Below are 26,129 nucleotides of genomic sequence, written 5' to 3'. Positions count from 1 at the left end.
GTAACTGATTTCTACGACCGTTAAATTAGGCATGTTAGAATTTTCTTATTGATTTCAAGCTTTGCACGAGGATTCCTTTATCAATTACTAGCGGCTACGCCCCTAGAGGCCTTTAGGGGCACTTGAGGAGGGGAGAGTCGAATTTAATAACCCTATTTCTTATTTTAGATTTTAAGAGAAAAAGTAAAAAAAATTTGGGGGGCGAAAAACAAATTTTTTGGGGGGGCTGCCCCCGCCCCCCCTAATTTTTAATTTTAGTTCAAAAAATTCAAAAACTATTTTTTGGGGGGTGGGGATTTTTCATTTTTTGGGGGGGTTGGGGGTGTCCCACCTTCCCGGGACCTATGAGAAGCTACCCTGTTAAGGAGAACCCAATCGGTTCAGCGGTTAGCGAGATCCTTCGGTACAAACAAACACACAAACACACAGACATCCTGTTACTTTAGTATAAGGATGTACAATTTAGGAAGCGTAACAGCTCCTTAAGCATTAAGCTCCTTAAGTACAATGTTATAAGCGGAAAATTACTAAGTTTGAAAGTCAAAGTATCCAGATTTTATACCATTATTAGAATTTTTGCAACAGACTTGTAAGTAACATATTTTTCAATGTAAAAGCGCTTTCACTGTATTTAAGTTGTCTAGCTCAACTTTTCAAGATGTTGTCATACTTGTTCTTTTATAGATTATTTATTATATAATGTTATTACAAAATGTATTTATTGCGATTCAGGAATATTTCTATCATATTATTTTAAGTATTTTCTACATTGTTATAACTATTTTAATCTACATCACTTTCTTCACCCAATATTCATTTGAAACTTAATCCAACGTAAAATTAAGGGAAGAATAATTATGGGTCATAGTTAAATCAAGCTTTTCAATTTTTTTCATGGGAAGGAAGGGAAATTGGACTGTAAATTACACTGGTACTCAAAGTTTTATAATTATGTTATTCACATGAACTAAAACTTTAGGTACTTTTAATAAATTTTGATTTGTTAGTGACAATCCAATAGTGTCCAAACTTTTCAATAAATGATTTTAATCAACATATGGGATGTTCTCTTGATCATCATTGGAGATGTATATCAATTTATCGCGCATTGTATTATCCCTTAAGATCCCTGAGTATTGAGCTTCTTAAAGCAGAATTATTTTTGTAACCATTGTAAAATGGTAGCTATATAGATATCAGTATTGTGGGCCTGGGTAGACAGGAGTCCGGACCAGGGATTTGTTCTGGAACAATCCAGGTAAAGTTTATATGATACCTGTTAGAGAAGCAGCTTATAGGGCCTATAAACAAAAAGACGCTATACAATACCAATGACCAAGTATACATTTTACCATTGGTAAATCAAGATGTATACTGGCCTATCATTGGTCATTTTTAATATATGACGTAATTTTTAGGCACTATAAGCTGCTTTCTGCAGGACTTGCAAACAGAGGTCATGCATGCAATTAAAGGGGATATTTTTTCGGATCTATAAACCACAACCATATCAATTTGATACTGTCCCTCAATTGCCTATGGAGCAAGGAACCACCTTCTTCTATTTTTTCAAATATATTAAAAATCAGAGACATGTGTTTTTTGTGTTCCTTTTAACACGAAAAAATATTTTATTAGTCGTAACAGGAACTATTGATCCAAACTAATTATTTTTTTTACATGTAAAAATCATTTTAATAAAACTTGTTTTTAGGATATTAATTATTTGTTTTTACAGATCATTTTGTACCAAAATTTCCATCATAACATCTTTAACATTATATTAACATTTATTGTTGGCTGCGCCCATGGAGGCCTTTCCTGTCAGTGTGCAATTTCAATTGATTATAATAAAAACAAGGATGACAACATCCATAAAAGCGAAGCTCTGAAACGGTAGGACAAACGGACATTAACACTTGTATAATGTCAGAACTGAATAATCAGAATGCGAATGTATAAGAGTCAAAGCAAAATTGTAAGTTAATTTGTTGAAAAACTGCTTGATACAGGATAATGATTATGGACATACTTACATTTTTAGGACTTGATTATAGAGTTGCTTCGCTTATAATATTGTACTTTGTTGTCCCAGGAATCAGTATACCAAAAATCAGACCAATCGGATAATTAGGTCACATACAAATTTGTTGTTAAAAATGTAAAAAAAATCAACATGTTTAAAATGGACGTACGGACATTCTGGTAATGATTATAGAGTTGCTACGCTTTCTAACTCGTACCTAACTATTACAGGAATCACCATGCAAAATTTGAAATCTATAGGACAATTCTAACATGCCTAAATTAACGAAAAAAGCTATTTAAAAAAGTAAAAAAATCAACATGTTTAAAATGGACGTACGGACATTTTAGTAATAATTATAGAGTTGCTACGCTTTCTAAATCGTACCTAACTACTAAAGGAATCACCATGCAAAATTTGAAATCGATAGGACAATTCTAACATGTCTAAATTAGCGAAAAAAGCTATCCGTGACGGACGTACGGACGGACGGACGGACCGACCCTAATTATAGAAAAGCTTCGCTTTTAAAAATGATATTTTAATAAGTATATGATATAATTATGTTGAGATAATTTCTTGACGGGGGGGTTAGTGAAAACTTAAAGGGGGGCGTTAACCATACCATCAATAATTTCTAACATTAAAAGTTGAGCTACTCCACCCCCCCCCCCCCCAAAAAAAAAGTGAAAAAAGAAATGGAAATGTCTTCCCGTGACCTAAATGATGCTTCAATGTAAAAAATAACTGTCGGTTACCGAGAACTTTTGGTAAAATGACAGACATTCAAAATCTATAATATCCAAAAATTTTAATCATTTTCACTAATTCTATAATTTGAACCATTATAATTATCCAATTTGGAAAATTCTATAACAAATTAAAGGTAAACAATTATTATCAATATTGCTATAATCTAAAATTTATTAAAATTAGTCTATCATTTATAATTATAAAATGACTTTAATAATTTAAATAATTTTAAATGTTAGTTTTTTTTATTTTAGATGAAGCTCTTTATAGTGCCTATAAAAAAATGATGATATACAATACAAATGACCAATAATAGGTCAATACACAGACTAAATTACCGATGGTAGGCTAGTACACATTTTAATTGACCAATGGAAGGCCAGTATGACTTCATTTTTTTATAGGGACTATAAAAAGCTTCATTTTAGATCTACATCTCTTGGATTGATAGCAGCTGCATCAAGTTCCAATGTTGTGGCTTGCCCGGGTAATGGAGTCATAAAAACTAGGTAAATGTAAAGGATGCTGCTAGTATAAACCAGAAATCTAAATGAACAAATTTAAATTCAACTAAAGTCGCCAAAAGTTGTTAAGTCTGCGAATAAGAACACATTATTTTTGAACTTTGGGGACTAGAGTACTAAATAGCCCAATGTCTCTCCCATCTCTGGGTATAAACATAAACCATTTTCTTGACATTTAATTTTGATTTAATAAAATCTAGCATAATAAAACTTTGGTTAACGAAAGCATAATTTTAAGGGCAAGATGCAAATCTGATACAAATGGACCTTGGATTGACTGCTTTAGGTAATATAATAAGTAATAATTTAATAGTTGTTGGTAGAGCAAAACACTTTGTAAAATATATAACTTTTATATTTAAGATTATAATGGTTACTTCCCATGGAGAAAGATTTATGATTTTAGAGATTCTTGCTGTCCTGGTTATACTTTGCTGGCAGGAAGGTGTATTCCAGAAACTGAGGATCCTTGTAGTCCAGGTATGATGTATTTTTTACCTGGAATACTCATTATATTTACCTGGAACAGACCTCTGATGTCCTGTTTACACCTTTCGGGCAAGAAGATGTATTCCTATAACCTAGGATTCTTGTAGTCTAGGTAGGATATATTTTTTACCTGGAATACTCATCATATTTACCTGGAAAAGAACTCTGATGTCCAGGTTATACCAAGTTGGCAGTAAGATGTTTTTATTTCCGAAACTGAGGATCCTTGTAGTCCAGATATGATGTATTTTTTTTACCTGGAATTCTCAACATATTGACCTGGAACAGACCACTAATGTTCTAGTTATACCTTGCTGGCAGATGTATTCCAGAAAATGAGGATCCTTGTAGTCCAGGTATGATGTATTTTTTTACCTGGAATTCTCAACATATTGACCTGGAACAGACCACTAATGTTCTAGTTATACCTTGCTGGCAGATATATTCCAGAAACTGAGGATCTGTAGTCCAGATACAAAGTTTTCTTTTAAATAACATTTTGCAACCTTTGTAATTGATTTAATTCTAATGGGAACACTATATCGATCCTTATTTAAATTGTTTATCTACAGCACTATTTAAAAAAAATAACTTTTCAGAATTTGGTCTGTGTGAGCAACAGTGTTCTCTATTCTTTGGAAGAGTTGTTTGTACATGTTTTAAGGTATTTCTGATATCTTAACATATTTTAAAGTTGTAAGCAATCATACTGAATTTTACGGTAAAACCATTGCATTGTTGATAAATTTTAAATGGTTTATTTAATCAATTTCTGTCTTTGAATTTATTTAAAAAGTTGAAAGTCATCCAACAATTTTTAAAGTGTTATATTTTTTTCTTTATAATATATTCATTATTATAAATTTTAAAAAAATTGACATAATCTTATGGTATGAATTAGTGAGTTTTTTTGTCTGAAGGCAAAGATCTCGGATAATTTTGGTCCGATTGGGTAGTTCTTTTTAGCTACATATAAATGTTTTGTGTTGATTTTAGGCTAATTTCCTGACCTAGTCCGCCTTTAGCTATAGGCTAGGAGCGAAGCAACTACATAGTTTATAATAATACATTACACTTGCTGAGTAGTTGTGCGTGCCTAAGTTCCATAGAAGATTTGATTCATGGATTTTAACATCCTTGTTTATATTCCAGGGTTATGAGTTTAACAAGACAGCCCACAGTCTTGGAATTCTACCAGCCTGTCAGGATGTCAATGAATGTCTCCAAAATAATGGAGGTAAGAATTCTCTATCACGACCCCTTAAATACACAAAAAAGTATTATTTATTTTAAATGCACATAACTGTCTACAATGCCCTGCTAAAAATATTAAAATTTTTTATTGTGTCTATAAAAAAATGACGTCATACTGGCCTACCATTGCTTATATAAAATGTATACCGGCCTGTCATTGGTAATTTAGTCTGTGTATTGGCCTTTCATTGGTCATTTGTATTGTATGAAGTAATTTTTCTACAGGTACTATAAAGAGCTTCAAAATATTTATCAATTTCACAATAACTGTGTGAAATTTTTTTAGATGTTGCATTATCTCCTTTGTGGAGCTATCACCAGAAAATTACATAACAATCTCTATGAATGTGACCTATTATTGAAACATCTACGTATTTTAAACATTAAAAATTTAGTACTGTTTTACTCACTTTGTCTGTTCTAAGAGGGACTTGGGATTTGTTTTGATGCATTTAGAGATAGACAGTTAGAGTTTGTCAAAAACATAACCCTTCAAACTAACTTCTAATTTATTAACTAACTTCTTCATTATTGGTGCTATGGTAACATGTCCATTTTCCTCAATTACTTAATATATCCATCTTAAATTTATTGTGAAGATTTTTAAGAGCATCATCATCTTGCTGTTCTTAATATTTAAAATCATATTTCTAGGCTTCGCTACTTATAAATAATTTCATCCTTGTTTTTATCCATTCTAAATATTAGATATTTGAAAAGAATATGGAATAGCTTGCTTGAAAGAAGTTCAAAGAGTTTCTAATGTACACTTAACAATTATGTAATTGTTTTATTGTAAAAATTATAAAATAAGTAAGATTATGACCACTTGAAGCCTATTTGAACAAAAAGTTAAGCAATTTGTATTAATTTTATCTTAAAGTGAAATTAGGTTTCTGGCAACCTTGATAGAGGTCATGGTAGAGTTTTGTCTAATTTAAGTTTCAGTTAAGAAAAGACGTATGTTAACTTTAAAGAAGTAGATATGACCTTTAGAAGACAATTTACCATCCGGTCTTAGAGCTTTGAATTGAAGATAATTTTGCGCCCATTGCCTTATATCCTATTATACATTTAACTTTAGATTGTGAGGGAAGCTGCAAGAATACAATTGGTGGAAGGGAATGCTCTTGCCAGGATGGAAATATTCTGGCTCCAGATTTATCATCCTGTATTCCAGATAATATTCCAGGTAAATGTTACATTCAATATTCCTGACAGGATGGAAATATTGTGGTTCCAGGTTTATAATCATGTATTCCAGATAATATTCCAGGTAAATATCATATTCAATATTCTTGCCAGGATGAAAATATTGTGGCTCCAGATTTATCATCCTGTATTACAGATAATATTCCAGGTAAATATTATATTCAATATTCCTACCAGGATGGAGATATTCTGGCTCTAGATTTATCATCCTGGATTCCAGATAATATTCCAGGTAAATATTATATTCAATGTTCTTGCTAGGATGGAAATATTCTGGCTCCAGATTTATCATCCTGTATTCCAGATAATATTCCAGGTAAATATTATATTCAATATTCCTGCCTGGATGGAGATATTCTGGCTCCAGATTTATCACCCTGTATTCCAGATAATATTCCAGGTAAATATTATATTCAATGTTCTTGCTAGGATGGAAATATTCTGGCTCCAGATTTATCATCCTGTATTCCAGATAATATTCCAGGTATATATTATATTCAATATTCCTGACAGGATGGAAATATTCTGGCTCCAGATTTATAATCCTGTGTTCCAGATAATATTCCAGGTAAATATTATATTCATATGATCTAGTTTTATTTCATCCCCAAATTATTATTTCAAATTAAATCACGCATAAGCTACAATTGCTTTTGACCTCTTCCTATTAGGAAATCCGGATGAAGAATCCTCTCTTGGTGAATATGACGCAGCATTCAGACCAAAAGCTTCTTATCAAAAGATTCACAGGTGTCATTTTTCTTTTTATTTATTGCGTGTAATGTAAAAATGGATATTTATTGGTCAGTTCGTCCATCAGGGAGGAGGGTAGGAAGTTGGGTAAAAGGAGTGGATGGGAGTAACATTATTTAACCAGCTGCAAGTATTACTTTATCAGAGTACATGATAATCTGGTGTAACATCCAAGTAATAATATATCTATTATTGTAATTGTGTATGGTAAACAATAAGAAATATAAAAAAAGAAGTAAAGATACTTAGGTCATATGTTAAGTAATCTTTTCAATAGAACCACTAAAAAGACTTTTCTTAAAAAGGTTATATGTTGGCTTAAGATTATAATTCTAGTCTGACCATATGCCTAATGTATTATTATAAATATGACAATTTAACCATTTACTCCATATATAAAGTAAAAACTTGATGAAAAAAGTTAGAAAGAGGGGGGCGGGGGTAGATGAAGTTCCAATCGTTTAATAATTACAGATTTTTGTAGGTGCTTACAATGTCCAACAATTATTGGATAATCTTTTTACTACATATTGTGCATGCAATAAGATCCATTCAGCTAAATTATTTTTTCTTTCCTTAATTATTATCTTCCAACTGTTAGAAAATATCCAATGTCAAATTAAGTATTTCTAATGAAAGCAATTAACGTCTAGACTGCAGAGCACCGTGGATGGGCTGGAGGAACGGTTTCGGGCCCTGAACATGGCCATCAAGCTGTACAGCTTTGCTGGCGGTGCTCCAGGTCCTGAGGGTCCCAGAGGAGAGCCGGGGCCTGCTGGTCCCAGAGGATTTCCTGGTCCCCCAGGTAATGTATGTTTTGTAGCGTGCTACTCAATGACTCAGAAATGGTCGTCAGTAAGATATTTACTCAAAGAATTTTCACTGCAATAATTACGCGGTCTGGACTATAAAATTCTATTTCTATATTTTTTTTGTTGCAAGGTAAATCTTTACAGCTAGGTAAATTGACTGTCTGTCCTTGTGTAATAGTTATTTTCCATGTAGTATGTAGTAGACATCTTTCCTCGGATAGTAAAATGAAAATGGTATGACTCCGAACAGGTTGTAATCCAACGTATATTAATCGGTTATATACTCAGGTGATGGTGTAGGCGGGGAAGGGGACAGTGGAGATGCTGATAGGGACAGCTATCAAATTGTTGGCAAAGGAAAGAAGGTAATACAAATAATGATGCAAAATAAGATCTCGCAAATGGCTAAATCACTCTATATTATTCGTGGAAACTATGAGAGGCTAATTGTAGAATATTTGATCTTTGTCACTATATTTTTTGTAGGAATTTATACATTTGGTAGCTTTAATTCTATAATGGAAGAAAGGTTGTAATATTAATTCTATTATTAGTGTTTTCTCTCCAATTGATTACAATAATTCAGGGTAAGTTTTGTTTATTAAGATTATTGAAAGCAGTTTGACTTTAGCAAAGAGATTGATATTATAGACAAGTAGAATCAGAAATACGATGGAAAGCCTTGTCTGATTGCAATTGATTACAATAATTTAGTGTAAATTTTGTTTTCCAATATTAAAGCCTATTTAGGCTATTTCCTGCCTTTTCCTTCGAATTCGTAGCCTAAAGATGCTAGAAGCGCAGCCGCTAGTTTGTTATGTTGTCTGCATGCAAATTCTAAAACTACAAAAATTCCGACTCTCATTATTCTTATTAAATCCTTTTAATTTCATCAAATTTAAATATACAACTTTTTTTTCTGGAATCCTTGTGTTTTTAGGAAGATTTCTGCCAATGTACCCGGGGACCTGTGGGGCCTCCAGGCCCACCTGGGGACCAAGGTTTCCAGGGACCACGGGGAGAACAGGGCCTGCAGGGACACAAGGGGGAGCCTGGTTCTTTTGATTTTCTTATGATTATGATTGCAGGTAATGGATTTATTATTACTTGGATCTTACACCAGATTATTATGTACTCTAATAAAGTGAAACTTTAGCTGGCAAAAATAACAATCTCCAACCCCCCCCCCCCCTCCTTTATCCCATCCCCTCCTACTGGTTGAATGAACTGCCAATGAACACCCCCAGCAACAATGAGAAATTACAACTGCTAGAAAGTCTTTTGCTATTACTTTAAATAAAGAGGCTTTGATTTCATTTTGTTATATAATCGTTTACATGTAATTTAATCTCAAGCTAATATTTTATTAATAATGAAATAGATGCCTGTAACACTGTTGGCTTTGTTGATGATTTTTAGCAACTTGTTGATTATTTGATTAGAAAGATGTTCTGATTTATTAAGACTGTAATTTTATTATGATCAGTAGCATTATTATGTTTAGTAGAGCAGCTGCAGAAGACAGTATTCAGACCAGATGACCAGCCTGCAAGATACAACCTGCAATATTTGTTTAGACATGATATAGAGCAGCTGTAGAAGGTATTCAGACCAGATGACCAGCCTGCAAAATACAACCTGTGATATTTGTTTAGATATCAGATATGATATGGAGCAGCTGCAAAGGGCAGTATTCAGACCAGATGACCAGCCTGCAAGATATAAACTGTAATATATATTTAGATATGAGACATGATATAGAGCAGCTGCAGAAGGCAGTATTCAGACCAGATGACCAGCCTGCAAGATACAACCTGGCATCAGCCAATATCAATAGAAATTAACCATTTTTTGCCAATGTAAAAGAAAAGGGGTGTTTAATGTTAAGACATCGTAAATCAGGGTATGAAAGACACATTCCTCGGGGATGTAGGGATCGAAAAATAATTATCCTGACTCAAACTGGAACCAACGCAACTTTTCTTATTTTATTAAGCTAATTTTTACTTTGGTTACTAACACAGAATGCCGTTATAACCAGCGGATAATTCTAGCAAACCAGCCAAATTTATGATTACTTATATAGAACTCTAAATTGAATTGATTGCCCATAGTCATATCCTTGCATCCCTGCTGTTTATCAAATAACAATAAAGAATTTATCTAATGTCTTCCAAACCCTGAAAACGAGTTACAATTGTCTCACCACCTCTCTTTCCGAACATTACACTTAAATTCAATAAATAGTTTTTTGTTACATTTTATATACAGACATCGTCCAATTATTGAGCTGTTACACTTTATAAGAAAGGTAAATCCCCCCCCCCCCACCAAAAAAAAAATCATTTTTCTGGTTTTCTTTTAATAAAAAGGCGACTTTATGTTCCAATTGTCTGGTTTTTCTTTCTGCCCGTTTAAAGAAAACACAACTTCATATTATAATTTTAACCAATTAAAAAACTCCGAGAAAAAAATATATTCCTAATAAAAAAATAACAAAATGTTATAAAACAAGCTATCACAAAAATGATACAGAAAATTTACAAAATTCAAAATATGAATTCTATCACATAATTTAAATGTTTTATTCAAAAAAAATATAAATGCTCGTAATTATAAACAATATTTTCAAATATCTTAATATCGAAACAATTTAAGAATATAAAAAATTTACGAACTGACAAAAAAACAAAATTAAATATGCCTTCTTTTTTCCTTAAATTTTAACATAAAATATTTTCGATATTTTATTGGAATTTTTGTCATATATTTTTGATAAAATACTATAAGAAATATGGAAAGAAAAGATACACTTTTTAGAACGCAATAGATATTCAATTGACGTATGTACCAATATTTTCTTCTAAATATCTAATACCTAATATTTAGAAAAAATAATATTATTTTTTTATTGCTTTTTCCTAAGAACTCCTTTGTGACTTTGTCTCTAACATTTCAATAGAAATAAAAATTTTCTAATCGGTCCAATGGTTTGCACGACCTTTTGGCCAGTGTTTCGGAGCCGGAGCCGCCATATTTTGCTGGAGCCGGAGCCGTAATTTTCGTTAAAAACGGCTCCAGCTCCGGACTAGATAAATAAAGAGATTTTTTTTACAAATTATAATTTGGTAACTCTGTTTTGTCATGTGCAAATGCCTTTTTAAGTTTTTCAAGTCCATTTTTATCAAAAATTGAACTTTTAAAACCTTCAAAAGTCAAAAATATTTTTTATGGGGGAAAAAGTATGTCGAGTTTTTCTTGATTTTAGGTCAGAGCCTGAGCTGGAGCTGGAGCCGGATCCGGAGCCGTATTTCCAGATACGGCTCCACTGAGCCGGAGCCGCACCAAAACCGGCTCCGAAACGCTGCTTTTGGCACACAGTAATACATCCTATTTCTAATGAGGGATAGACGTATGATTCAGTTATGTCCTGAAAAATTAGGAAACCCCGCAAAGTTTTTTTTTGCAAAGCAACGTCATCCTTTTGCAAAAAGTTTGCCATATGGTAATTAAATAAGAAAATACTTATCGTTACAAAAACCAGCGAATCGGGATATTAAAATCTAGATTTCCCAAATTTTTTTTGTGACTTTTAAAAAAATTTGTTGATACAAGAACGATTTAATTACAATTAAGAAATAAGTATTGTGTTTTCCTCAAAGCGAGCAGGCACTTTGAGTTTTTTTTTTATTTGAGTCTAACCCTGATCTAAAGGGAACATGGTGCCTTTACCTGCGGAGCCCTAGCCCTGCGGAGATTCCCTGTACCAATTGTAACCTAACCCAACCCGACCTTAAAGAATTCGTGGCCATGATGAAAATAAACTGAAATATATTTTATTTCCCTTTTTTAAATCCTGTTTAAAAAAAAAATATTTCTGAAAAGAAATTTTATTGAAAAAAATAATTTTGTTTTTCAACATTTTAGTTTTAATTTTCTTCAATTCAAATTAATTGATAAGTTATTGAACGAAAATATGCCACAAACGTTATTCAAGAATCCTTAAAAGATTTTTCTCTTCAAATTAATTGCTTAGAAACTATGGATATCCGCTATGTTTATATTAAAATTTTCCTTACTTGTTGCTACTTCAATTATGAAACTTATTCTTGTAAAAAAAACAGGATTTCTGTCTGTCCGTGTGCGGTGTACCTAAGGATCCGATGTTTCTCCTTTATATTGTAGCTTACCACTGGTCCTGGAAAGGTCTATAAATATTTTGGGGGAGGGTACCTCGTTTCACCCACCCAGGATAAATCGCCGTAGAATAAATCCCCCCCCAATATTTTTTTTTTACTTTTTCTTAAAACCAGAATAAAATAATAAATGGAAGTCGACCCCCCCCCCCTATCTCAAATGCCCCTATAGGTCTTTAGGGGCTTAACTAATAGTAGAGAAATTTAATTAAAGGATCATTTATCATTTTTCATAAGAAATGAGTTTAAGAAAATGTTTTCTATTGACTGCAGAGAAATTTTCAGAGTTATGGAGAAACAGGAGGGGCAATTATTGTAGAGCTCGCGTAATCGAGACATGCAGGATAATAATCTTGAAAATTTAAGATTCTTAAATACCTACTTTCATAGAAAGAAATATGACAAAGTCATAATAAATTAAGTATTTCTGATATAAAGGATGAAATACCATTTCAAACTTTGAACTTAAACTTACTTTATCAAACATATTTTTTGGATATTCCTTTGTTAGTTGCATCTTCTGAGATACTAAACATAAAAATATATACTTTTTATGATGTTTTTGTTTATTCTCTGTCCCATGATTTAGATATCCCTATAAAATTATCGCCCTCCCTTTTTTACCAATGACGGCAGTGATTTTACTTAAGTTTAAGTTTTTTTAAAAAGAAAATATTACATAAATTTTTCTTAAGAACATAACAAAACACAAATGTTTATGGTTTTTTTATGCTTTATTAGCTTTATGAGTGGTTCATTAGAATTAAACATCTTTCTATAGTTCTTATTAATTAATTTATGCCACTAGTAGCCTGTATAAGTATAATTAGATAAAGAAAGTTAAAGAAAAAAATATCAAACATAAGAATTTAATTTTTATGTGAAATACAAAAAGAATCTAGAATCTTTCAGAACCTTTAACAATTGAACAAGATAGAGAGTACACTACACTGTTCATACATAGAACAAAATGCACTCTGGTTTGCATTTGATTATCCTTGTTGGACTTTGGCTTGAATTTTCTTCTGCATGTCTTCAGTTTCCAGCTGTTCAATACTGAGCAGACTCACTCCTAGCTGGTCCTCCCTGAGCAAAGTTTACCCGCATTTATAAAAAGTTCCTATTACCCAGGAATCTTGAGGGATATGACAATGGTGGATTAATTTTATTATATACGTTCCCGATTATGATAAACAAAATCATTTCTTCTGTAGATAAATATTATTGGTTTAAAAGTTGAACCAACAAATTCAATAAAAAGTTTTCGAGCTAACTACCTAGATAACGTGGTAGTTATAAAACTTTTGGTACAATTAGCATTTTTAGTTCAATGCTCCCTAACCCCCTGCTATATAAACAAAAGCAAAGCATTTCTATATATAATAAAATACCACCAATGAGCCAACGAAAGTTCTTGAACTAATTAAATTCATTCTATCCGTAAAGCCAAACTTAAATTTTGATGGGTTTAAAATTGAAAAAAATTGTGGATAAATTCCTGGTAAATGGTTGTGCCATAATCTTGAGCCATTTCTTAGATATTTGACAGGCTTCCTCCGTTGACAAGTTACACATTGAGTCTTTCAAATGCTCCTGACAAAAACATAGTAATGGTTACACACCCTGCCTTAACCATTTAAAGGAGAGAAAAAAATTACCATCAAAACGGACAATGCAGCGTTCAAATAGGACCAAGAGCCAAGTAGAATCCATTGAGAATGAAATCCTAGCTGCTCCATCTTGACAGATATTTCATTTTTAAGATTTAAGGTGAAAAACACCAAATTCACTGAATATACAAGGTAATTCTACTCTTAATACAGGAAGATAAGATGCGTTTCTGTAAGTTGTGCTTGATAGAATACTTTTGTAACACAAATAAAAACTTATTAAAGTGAAATCAATGAAGCAGTTGTGATTTGACTCAAATTTGGTTAACTTGTCGTGTGTTTAATTGTTTTCTTTTTAATCTCAAACATTAGGGTATATAATTCTTTACGTATTATGTATGTGCTACAAATAGAGATAATCTAGAAAAACATTCTCTAAATCAGCCAATAGGATAACTGTGGAGGAGAAATCTGGCTATTTTATTGGTTGATGTGTGTACAGATTTTTGCATGGAAGATATAGATTTTTTCATATCTTCCCTTATTTAAAGTAAAGCATATAACAAAACATATAGTCAAAACAAAAGTCAAATATGAATAGTTGTATTTTAAATGATAAAGTAAGCCTTCTTAAAATCAAATTGTTCAAATTTCTTTTCTGTATTACTTAAATTGATCATACATAACAAAAAATAAACACATGTGTTTGTCTTACAGAATTTTTATAGATTATAGGACCTATTTGACAAACTAGATATACTTTATCTATTTGGCTAAAATATAATTTACAGGTTAGTTGAATACTGTATGATAATACATGGAGCTAATTTTCTATTACTTCAAAAAGAACTCTTTAAAGTGAAAATATAAACTTAAACCTGCGTTTTTTGAACAAACCCCTAGTCCAAGTTATTGTATACAGAGAAGCTATCCTTTAGTTGGTTAAGGCAGGGTGTGGTTATTTAACGCATCGTATTATAAACAGCTTTCCGCAGATAGTAAATGAAAATTAATTCTAGTTTAGATGGCCCAAAGGCCAACTAAACTGATATTGATTTAATGTTTTTATTTGCAGAAAATTGTCTGCAATAAATTACGACACAAAAGCTATTCAGTATGGCCCTGAACCGGTTAAACCGACAAATACATGATTTGTAGAGCTTCTTCGCATGTAACACAAATCTTACCTGAATCCATTTTGGGAGTTTGCCACGCTTATCATTCCTGGCAAATCTTTTATCCGCAAGGATCATGATGCCGTAGTCTGTCTTCCCTCTGAGTACACGCCCCAGGCACTGGGCGGCATGACGCATTGCGTCAAAGGTCAGGAAATCGTTTTCGCGGATTTGGAACTGGTCCCTGTAAAAATATACAATTCAGGTGTGCGTCATATCTAAAATTGTTAAAAATATGTTTGTCTCAGGGAGTAAGGGAGGGGACAATGGGCAGTTAATTCAATTTTATAGTTGTGACCCTTTAAGGTTGAAAACCTAGATATTTCCAGATTAAACAAGTATTTGCAATATAGCAATCTTTAGTGGAAATTTTTGACTTTTTGAATTGTTTTTAATTCGAAATGCACCATCCTTAAACTGATGCTTTACTACAAGCCTTTGATTCTAGAGATCAAAACACTTGTTTACAATTCATTTCCATAATTGTTATTATTTAACCTTCGGAAAATTAAGGAAACATACCATTTTACTTTTACAACTTCTTTTACCCAAATTTTTTTTATTGTATTTATTAAAAAGCTTAGACATGAAAAAGCCTTTAAATAATTAAATTACAAAACTTACAAAAACAATTACCTTCCTACAGAACTTTTAACTCAAGTTATTTAATTTAACGAAATAAAAATGAGATACCTTGCGTCAAAATTTCACACTACATAATTAAATAGTTGAGAACATAAGTACGTCTTAATTTTAAATATCTTAAGGTTTAAGTAACATATCTTAGGATAACTGGTAGCTGCGCTCCTAGCATCCAGGACAGGAAAATAAAATAACACCATCTTGATATTTAATGATAAACAAACCTTGAACAACTCAGGACTTCGTGAATTTTCCCTAAAATTTTGAAATTATTCGGATCATTAATTACAGAAATATTAAGCTAAAGACAAAAAACTTTTGCCTTTACATTAAATCAATAAGAAACATCTAACATGTCTAAAGTAACGAAAAGAGCTAACCGTTACGGACGTACAAATGTGCGGGACCTAATTATAGGAAGGCTTTGCTCATAATAACTAATAATCTTAATATAATTTCTTTCTACAACGCACTAATCGGAATGAATTAACATTAAACAAGTATTAGATATAACAAGGATGACAACATCCATAAAAGCGAAGCTCTGAAATGGGAGGACAAACGGACATTAACACTTGTATAATGTCAGAACTGAATAATCAGAATGCGAATGTATAAGAGTCAAAGCAAACTTGTAAGTAAATTTGTTGAAAAACTGCTTTATACATGATAATGATTATGGACATATTTACATTTTTAAGAATTGATTATAGAGTTGCTTCGCTTATAATATTGTACTTTGTTGTCCTAGGAATCAGTATACCAAAAATCAGACCAATCGGATTATTAGGTCACATACAAATTTGTTGTTAAAAATGTAAAAAAATCAACATGTTTAAAATGGACTTACGAACATTTTGGTAATGATTATAGAGTTGCTACGCTTTCTAAATTGTACCTAACTATTACAGGAATCACCATGCAAAATTTTAAATCGAAAGGACAATTCTAACATGCCTAAATTAACGAAAAAGGCTATTTAAAAAAGTAAAAAAATCAATATGTTTAAAATGGACGCACGGACATTTTCGTAATGATTATAGAGTTGCTACGCTTTCTAAATCGTACCTAACTACTAAAAGAATCACCATGCAAAATTTGAAATCGATAGGACAATTCTAACATATCTAAATTAACGAAAAAAGCTATCCGTTACGGACGGACGGACCGACCCTAATTATAGAAAAGCTTCGCTTTTAATAATTATATAAAAGCTTCGCTTTTAAAAAATGTAATGATTCAATTTACAAAATAATTTTCAAAATCAAAATATTCTGTCTGCTTGTTATTGTTTATCTTTTTGTTGACGCGCTAGTTTGCCGCGAGATTATGCATGATTTTGCGTGACGTCATTCATAATTGGTCCCCAAGATTGGTTAGAAACTGCTAAATTCTTGCATGTTCCCTTTAAGCCAGTCCCCAAAGTCTGAGACTCCTAAAAATTGAATATTCGATCCATTGTCCCCTCCCTTACTCCCTGTGTTTGTCTAGCATGTTTCGTTGAGCCACGGACAAGCATGAATACCTAGTCTAGCCTTCAGAATTATATACTGTATGTTTAAATAAATAGATATTCCAAACATAATAATTATGATAATACCAAAGGTATTCAAGTCTAGCCTTCAGTATTCTTGACTGTGTGTATACATATGGTATTCCAAACATAATAATGATAATACCTAAGGTATTCAAGTCTAGCCTTCAGTATTCTTGCCTGTGTGTATTCATATGGTATTCCAAACATAATAATAATGATAATACCTAAGGTATTCAAGTCTAGCCTTCAGTATTCTTGACTGTGTGTATACATATGGTATTCCAAACATAATAATGATAATACCTAAGGTATTCAAGTCTAGCCTTCAGTATTCTTGACTGTGTGTATACATATGGTATTCCAAACATAATAATGATAATACCTAAGGTATTCAAGTCTAGCCTTCAGTATTCTTGACTGTGTGTATACATATGGTATTCCAAACATGAGAACAGCACGTCCCAAATGATGATCGAAGTCAACACCTTCACTGACCTTCCCCCTGGCAACTGATAGCAGGACGGCCCCACGTCCGTTTTCACAGGCCTAAAAGTTGAGTTCGCTATTATACAAAGTACCCTCTTGGGCACTGAATCTCCCCCCCCCCCCGAATTTTACAACATATTGAAAACAAGGGGTGAGGGAATGGGGGGGGGGGGTAGCCTTTCGCTTGTTTGCTTATTACATTGGGCCAGGTTAGGATAGGTTGCACTAGGTAGTGAGTTACCCCGCTGGGTTAGGGCACTGCAAGTTTAGGCTCCGCAGAAGTTAGGCATACAAAAAAAATCCCATCTTTTTTTCAATTTATCTAAAAACTAAGGGGGAATGGGCCAGTGCTCATGAATTTAAGGAATAAATGAGCAAAAATGTTTGTACTTAGAAAAATTCTAATAATAGAAGGGAAAATAAAATAATAGAAACTAAACATATTAATGAGAAATATTTGAAAAATATTATTGTAAATGTTTGTTTCTAAAAATAAAAGCTCATTTAAATATCAACATGATATGCATAATAGTGATTTAATATTAGGATGTAAAAAAATTTGACAGCACAAATTTTTGTATTAAGATTTTAAATCAGTTGTCATCTTTGTTTATATACAAATGAATTCATAAAACATAAAATAAATACCAGTTTTTATACGATTAATTTTCGTTAAACCTCATTGTTGTAAAGCAAGGTCAATCTAGATTTTAGAATAGTGTAAAAATTCCCACCTCCAACTCAAACAAAAAGAGAGAATAACGCTGGAGGCAAAGCCAATGATAGCAATAACTTAAGCAGGTAAAATTTTACCTTGATATAATTAAGTAGGGCCAAACTGGTTTCTGCCGCATCCTGTGTCTCAATAAATAACAGCTTATGCCTTTGTATTTGATCAATGATTTCCTAAACAAAAACAAGAACCATTAAGTCTAATTTTGACAATGGACGATAAGATGATATAAATTCCCATTGTAAACTAGATAACCCTTCTGTAGATTCACATTTTCGGTTGAAAAGTTTGGACACTAGTAGTTTGGAATTAACCAATAAAAGTGCCAAAACTTTAACTTTGACATAATCTAGGTACTATTTCTCTTTGAAACTCTCCTTTCGATTATATACGAAACGACAGAACCTAACAATATAGCGACTTTGCTACAAATAATATCAAGCCAGCAACAGTATAATTATTTATAGCATCGTATTATAAACAGCTTTCCGCGGATATAATACGATGCTAGACATAGTTTTTTTGTATGGATGAGAACCGGTTCTTATCACCGGATTCAAAAGAATACGAGAAAATCATTTATCTCTAACTAAAATCCACGTCTGATCAATATTAGATAACTTGTTCTTGAACTTGTCTCTTATGAAATGGTAAACTTTTACGAAAAAATCTATTTTTGTTCATTGAAAAACAAAACTTTACTCAAACTTTAGATTGTTATTATGTATTAGAATTTGTTTATATCTATTTATATAATAAAGGGGGGGGGGCGTAATGACATAAGCTCTTAAACCGTGAGCAAAATGGTCTAAATATTGAGCTAGACCCTTCAAACTTGGTGAATAAGCTTAGTCCTATAGGTATTACATCTAAATGGCAAAAAAATCCAACATTTTTTATTTTTAGGTTAGGTTAGGTAAGAAAAACCCTGCAGAAATGGGGTTTTTAGGCTTTTTTGGTCTATTTTGATGTGGAAACTTGCCTTAAATTGTTTTTTCTTAGGGTTTTAACTTAAATACACTGTATCTATTCATATGGACATTATTTAAGATGATTCAGCATGTCGGAGAACGACCCCAGGGGGCTAGGTGGGTGGCCCGCAGGGGTTAGGTTCATTTTTCCCAATATATTTGTTGTGATACATCAAATTATAGGTTTTTTAGGTCAAGGAACTCAAATTCAGAGCTAAAATAAGCATTAGACTAATCTGAAGCTAGCCCCAGCGGGCTAGGTTGGTGGCCCACAGGGGTTAAGTGCATTTTTTCTAATATATATCTTGTTATATATCAAACTATAAGTTTTTTTAGGTCAAGAAACTCAAATTCTGAGCAAAAATTAGCATTAGACTAGCCTGAAGCTTACCTCCCCGGGCTAGGTTGGTTTTCTGCAGGGCTTAAGAGCATTTACCTAACCTAACCTAGAAACTTACTTATATTTTCACAGGTTTTTTTCTTGAATAAACTGTGGTTATTAATGAGGACTTTATTTAAGATGATCCAGCAAGTCGGGGACTGACCCCAGCGGGCTAGGTGGGTGGCCCGCAGGGGTTAAGTGCATTTTTCCCAATAAATATGTTGCAATACAAGTTTTTTAGGTCAGTTAATTCAAATTCAGAGCTAGAATTAGCATAAGACTAATCTGAAACTAGCCCCAGCGGGCTAGGTTGGTGGCCCACAGGGGTTAAATGCATTATTTATAATATAGATCTTGTTATATATCAAAATAAAGGTCTTTAAGGTCAAGAAACTCAAATTCAGAGCTAAAATTGGCATAAGACTTACCTGAAGCTAACCCCTGCGGGCTAGGTAGATTTTCCACAGGGCTTATGTGCATTTTACCTAACCTAACCTAGAAACTTACTTATTCTTTTTGGTTTTTTCCTTGAATAAATTGTGTCTATTAATGAGGACATTATTTTAGATAATCCAGCAAGTTAGGGACCGACCCCAGCGGGCTAGGTGGGTGGCCCACAGGGGTATAGTGCATTTTTTCTAAAGTATGTGTTGTCATACATCAAATTATAGGTTTTTAATGTCAAGAAACTCAAATTCAGAGCTATTTTAAGCATTAGACTGACCTAAGGCTAACCCCCGCGGATTAGGTGGGTGGCCTGCAGGGGTAAATTTTCCAAATTATGTGTTGTTATACATCAAACTATAGGTTTTTTAAGTCAATTTGGAGCTAAAAAAAACACAATAGCAACCTGATGCTAGTTTTTTCGTGGTATGTGGTATACAATTAATTAAAAAATTGTATCCTATTAGCATTTTAAATTCTTCCACTGCTAACATTATACTATCAAAATTGAAATTCTTTCAAATATATGCCATATAAATGTAGTTTAACCAATTAACCAGGAAAAAATATGCAGTTCACTAAATTAAGTTCAAATGCATTTCGTGAAACTACCCCTTTGAATTTCTGGACCTAAAAAACCTATAATTTTATGTATGACAACTAAAAATGCACTTAACCCATGCGGGCCACGCACCTAGCCTGCTGGGGTCTTAAATCTTAAATAATGTTCTAATAAATAGACACAGTTTATTCCAGAAAAAAACCCAGTAAGGTTCTAGGTTAGGTTAGGTAAAATGCACTTAAGACTTGCAACCCACCTAGCCCGCTGGGGCTAGCTTCAGATTAGTCTGATGCTTTTATTAGCTGTAAATTTGAGTTTCTTGACCTTAAAAACCTATAGTTGGATGTATGACAACACATACTTTTAAAAAAATGCATTTAACCCCTGAGGGACACCCACCTAGCCCGCTGGGTCGGTCTTCGACTTGCTGGATCATCTGAAATAAGGTCCTCATGAATATCAAATGTAAGTTTCTAGGTTAGGTTAGGTAAAATGCACTTAAGCCCTGTGGGCTACCTATCTAGCCCGCTGGGGTTAGCTTCAGATTGGTCTAATGCTTATTTCAGCTCTGAATTTGAGTTCTTTGACCTAAAAAACCTATAATTGGATATATCACAACATATATATTGGGGAAAATGCACTTGACCCCTGCAGGCCACCCACCTAGCCCGCTGGGGTCGGTCTTCGACTTGCTGAATCATCTGAAATAAGGTCCTCATGAATGGACAGTTTATTCTAGAAAAAAAACCTAAAAAAAATAATAAATATCAAATGTAAGTTTCTAGGTTAGCTTAGGTAAAATGCACTTAAGCCCTGTGGGCAACCCAGCTAGCCCGCTGGGGTTAGCTTCAGATTATTCTAATGCTTATTTTAGCTCTGAATTTGAGTTCTTTGACCTTAAAAACATATCATTTGATGTATCACATCATATATATTGGGGAAAATGCACTTAACCCCTGCGGGCCACCCACCTAGCCCGCTGGGGTCGGTCCCCGACTTGCTGGATCATCTTAAATAAAGTCTTCATTAATAGACACAGTTTATTCAAGAAAAAAACCTGTAAAAATATAAGTAAGTTTCTAGGTTAGGTTAGGTAAATGTTCTTAAGCCTTGCAGAAAACCAACCTATCCCGGGGGGGTTAGCTTCAGGTCAGTCTAATGCTAATTTTCGCTCAGAATTTGAGTTTCTTGACCTAAAAAACCTATAGTTTGATATATAACAAGATATATATTAGAAAAAATGCACTTAACCCCTGTGGGCCACCAACCTAGCCCGCTGGGGCTAGCTTCAGATTAGTCTAATGCTTATTTTAGCTCTGAATTTGAGTTCTTTGACCAAAAAAACCTATGATTTGATGTATCACAACAAATATATTGGGAAAAATGAACTTAACCCCTGCGGGATCACCTAGCCCCCTGGGGTGGTCCCCGACTTGCTGAATCATCTTAAATAATGTCCATATGAATAGATAAAGTGTATTTAAGTTAAAACCCTAAGAAAAAACAATTTAAGGCAAGTTTCTACATCAAAATAGACCAAAAAAAGCCTAAAAACCCCATTTCCGCAGGGTTTTTCTTACCTAACCTAACCTAAAAATAAAAATTTTTGGATTTTTTTGCCATTTAGATGTAATACCTATAGGACTAGGCTTATATACCAAGTTTGAAGGGTCTAGCTCAATATTTAGACCATTTTGCTCACGGTTTAAGAGCTTATGTCATTATGCCCCCCCCTCTTAAATGTAAATATTTAAAAATAAGCATCAATCCTAATGTAAAATTAACAAGATGTCTGTCTGTCTGTACCGAAGGATCTTGCTAACCGCTGAACCGATATGGCTCTTCTTTACAATGTAGCTTATATTAGATCCTGGAAGTGTTATAACTATTTTGAGGAAGGATACTTACACCCTCCCAATAGAAATCGCCAAGAAAAAAATGATACTTACAAAATTTTGTTTTTACTCTTTCAATATAAAAAATAAAATTGAAAATATTATGGGGGGGGGGGGGACTTCCTCTCCCCCCAACACAAATGATCCTTGAGGCCCCAAGAGACGAAGCCGTTAGTATTGTATATTTTAATAAAAAGGACACTTTAACTAATCTTCTAATTGTAATGTTTAATTAACAAAATATTGCATATAAAAGCATATATATAATATAAGCTTTTTCATTAGTTATCCTTAAGAGATAGTTTCAACAAGAAAAGGCCAGTGAATTGAAAGAACCTTTGTCTGTAAGTTCTTAATAATAATAAATTTTACCTGTTCATACCACGCAGCTACGACACTCTCCATGTACAAGTATGAGGTAAAAAAGCACACTACTCCGTCAGGTACTTAATATAAATAAAAAGGTTTATAACGAGATAAGATATTTTAAATATCATAGGTGAAGGTCTGTTTGTCTGTACTTATTTGTAGGGACTAAACTAGAGATAACGCTGATTTACTTTTGACAAAATTAATCAAGTAAATTTTTAAAGTCCTTAAAATATCTACATACTAGCGGCTACGCCCCTAGAGGCCTCTAGTGGCACTTTAAATGTTTTTTTTTTATATTTAAAATATGTCTGTGTTGCGTTGAACTCTCTTCGTAAAAACGAGAAACGTAATTTTTTTTCGATTTTTTTGTGATTTCTCTTGGGAGGGTGGTGGTACCCTCCCCCAAAATATATATAAACCTTCCCGGGACCTATGAGAAGCCCTGTTAGGAGAACCCGATTGGTTCAGCGGTTAGCGAGATCCTTCGATACAAACATACACACAGACAAACAGACATCCCGTTACTTTAGTATAAGGAATATTTTGAAAATCATATGTAGAGTAGGAACCAAAAAAATAAAGAAATATTTAAAGAATCAAGTTACTCACCAATGGAAACCATTTCAGCGAGAAGATTGCCATAGTTTCTTATCACAGCCGTATCATCTCTGGCCTCGAATTTGGAGGTCAGTGCAACTTGATCATTACCCTAGAGTAATATTAAAATTTAATAGAACAACATTTCCCTTAACTTAGTATGAATGTCAAACAGCAAAAGGTACGAATTTTAACATAAGTCATCTCAACCATCTATTTAAACACTGAGAAACTATTGATAATAAATCAATCAATCACATAATTCAGTTCACAAGCGGCTAGGCATGTATAAGGTTTATCTACCTTTTTCATCCTAAATTATGCTGCATCAATACCATTTTCATTCTTACCTTAGCAACAATCATTGGCAAGATGCATTGTCTGGCGAGAGTCATGGTGAAGCTCGCCATGACCACAGGATGGAAGTCCATCATCTTGGGGTACATGTCCAGTGGGGAGATTGTACCACTGGTTAGTACAACACTTTGGAATCTTTCTAAATATAAAAAGTACATGATGAGAAGTACTAAATTTAATCATCTAAATTATTCCTTTTAAATAAAATGAGAAAACAGACGGACAAACTAATAAAGTAGAAGATAATTAACGTTCCGATAAATCATGACTAATAAACTTTATCACTATTTTTTCTTAAAAATCAAATAGCAATTGCAACATACAAAACAATTTAACGAGAGGATGCACTTTTACAACAAAAATCAAATGTCTATCTTAATTAGCAGACAAGAAAATCATATTCTGATATATACGGTCAGCGGTGAAAAAAAGTTATAATCTGGGATAGAAGCTCATTGGTGTTGGAAATTGAAATCATTGCAAAAAAACCGCAGTCTATCTCTCAAAGTACTAGAGAAAAAAAAAACTCCTTAAAAGCATTACAAACGGACATGAGGACTAGTAAGACACTTATCTTACCAAATACTGGTTTAATAGCAATACTGGCGTCTAAACAGGACAGATGCAGGATAGGATTGTAGGATCCAGCCACAACTTTGTCCTCGCTAGGCTCTATGATGATGGTGAACCCTAAATTAAAGTAATTATATCATCGATGTCAATTAAAGTAGTAAGGAATTAAAAAATAAATTAGCAATTTCTAGAGGAACTTGAGAGAAAGGCTTATCGAATTTCGACCCTGTACTTCAGATTTTTGTTTAAGAATAAAATTTTAATGCATTATGGTGGAAGGGGGGAAGCATCACTGCAAAGAAGACCCATATATTTCAGAGGTTAGTAAGATACTTCGCTACACACAGTCAGATAGACATCATGTTACTTTTTTTCTAAGGATATAAAAATATCTTGCAAGTTATAACCTCTAGCTATATCATTTTCTTTACTGGTATTGTAATCTGGACGTGTACAGATTGCAAGAAAACAGACCTTTGAACTGAATTCATGATTTATTATAGAGTAGCAATGCTAATAAAACAAAAACTATGAGGAGATCATTTTTTTTTTTCATATACCTATCCTAGCTTTACCTTTGGTGTAAGTAGCTACCAAAGTAGCAAAATGAGTGATAGCTGTGAGTGGTGAGAAATCAGCTGTGTGGGATAGCTCTAGAGTTCGTAGCAGAGAAGCTAACCTCTCGGAACAAAATCTCAGAGGTTTTCTGTCTATACAAACCTAAAATATTAGGGTTTTATTTATCCTTGTATAAAAGTAACAGGATATATATCAGTCAGTGTGTAGTGCGTGATATCGGTTACTGCTGAACTGATATGGCTCTCCGTTCAGTGAAGCTTCTTATAGTGCCAGGGAAGTTTTTTAACTACTTGGGGTTGGTCCCTTCAAACTCCCCAGGATAAATTGCCCGTATAAAAAATACTCCCCCACCATTTAATTTAAAAACTAGAGTAACATTGAGTGTAGGGTTTGCTTATGCCCCCCACACCTTGCAAATCCCCTATAGGCTAAGGTTGCAGGGACTTATTAATAATTAAACCATCAAATTGGTTTTAGCTGGTTAAAGAAGCAATCAAAAAGAGAAGATTATGCAATGCAAACAATGAAAAAAAATTAAAGCCATACCTAGATACAGAATTAAATAATTTTTCTCTCAAAATGTTGTACATTAGCCAAAAAGAACCCATTTAATAAATAGAAAATTACTTAGATAAACTCTATAGAAGAATAATATGTAATGTTTTAAGCTGAACAAAAAGATTGAAAAGAAAATAAAAACCCCAAAGTTGTTGCTATAAAAGATAATATTATAAAATCATATAAAAATACATTCTTCAGAATTGAGAAACCATGGAAGACAAATAATCTTGAATTCACAATAAAGACCTAATGCTTTTTTTAAAATCAAGGACGACTACGTCAAATAGAAATACAGGTTTTAAAACATATTGTAATAATACTCAAGGAGGGAGGGAATTATTAAATTGTGATTGATTGGTTCCAAACTACATAGTACCTAGTGGAAACTTTTAACAAATAATTTTCATAAACATAATAGGTAATTTTGTTTATCATCAATGGCTATGTATAGCATTTTTTCGTCCATAGGGCTGTAAATCACACTGGTACTTAAAGTTTTATGAACTGAACACGTTATTTTATTCGTTGACTCAAAAATTATGGGTACATTTACTGAATTTTGATTGGTAAGATAAAAACTAATAGTGTCCTAAGGTTTCAACCAATAATTTTAATCCTCAATTGAGATGTATAG

At 32.9% G+C, this 26,129-nt stretch overlaps 2 protein-coding genes across 2 annotated transcripts in view; one reads left to right on the top strand and one right to left on the bottom strand.

The window, feature by feature from the left end:
• The first annotated feature begins 673 nt into the window (after nt 1-673).
• On the top strand, nt 674-10,141 carry LOC145313458 (collagen and calcium-binding EGF domain-containing protein 1-like). The gene is made up of 13 exons (XM_080152890.1): nt 674-732; nt 1,194-1,258; nt 3,208-3,288; nt 3,542-3,589; nt 3,710-3,783; nt 4,392-4,456; nt 4,945-5,029; nt 6,131-6,238; nt 6,930-7,008; nt 7,665-7,816; nt 8,112-8,188; nt 8,764-8,911; nt 9,567-10,141. Exons 1-13 carry the CDS (start codon nt 700-702, stop codon nt 9,665-9,667), a joined length of 1,116 nt encoding a protein of 371 aa, XP_080009016.1. The 5' UTR covers nt 674-699; the 3' UTR covers nt 9,668-10,141.
• Nucleotides 10,142-10,284: 143 nt separating this feature from the next.
• The window catches only part of Xpd (general transcription and DNA repair factor IIH helicase subunit Xpd), a 29,860-nt gene continuing 14,015 nt past the window's right edge, over nt 10,285-26,129 (bottom strand). Inside the window, exons 13-22 of the mRNA XM_080152882.1 lie at nt 24,931-25,075; nt 24,362-24,472; nt 23,776-23,921; nt 23,438-23,537; nt 22,829-22,902; nt 18,283-18,375; nt 17,366-17,529; nt 14,817-14,988; nt 13,521-13,612; nt 10,285-13,108 (exon numbers count right to left, since the gene is read on the bottom strand). Of these exons, the coding sequence (XP_080009008.1) occupies nt 13,012-13,108; nt 13,521-13,612; nt 14,817-14,988; nt 17,366-17,529; nt 18,283-18,375; nt 22,829-22,902; nt 23,438-23,537; nt 23,776-23,921; nt 24,362-24,472; nt 24,931-25,075 (1,194 nt within the window). The 3' untranslated portion in view covers nt 10,285-13,011. The remainder of the gene's footprint in view (nt 13,109-13,520; nt 13,613-14,816; nt 14,989-17,365; nt 17,530-18,282; nt 18,376-22,828; nt 22,903-23,437; nt 23,538-23,775; nt 23,922-24,361; nt 24,473-24,930; nt 25,076-26,129) is intronic.

The sequence above is a fragment of the Acartia tonsa genome, chromosome 3 (assembly GCF_053477335.1).
Source record: "Acartia tonsa isolate MP-2025a chromosome 3, ASM5347733v1, whole genome shotgun sequence".
Taxonomy (NCBI): Eukaryota; Metazoa; Arthropoda; class Copepoda; order Calanoida; family Acartiidae; genus Acartia; species Acartia tonsa.
The sequence above is the reverse complement of the archived record's forward strand: the minus strand, read 5'-3'. Positions and strand labels throughout refer to the sequence as shown.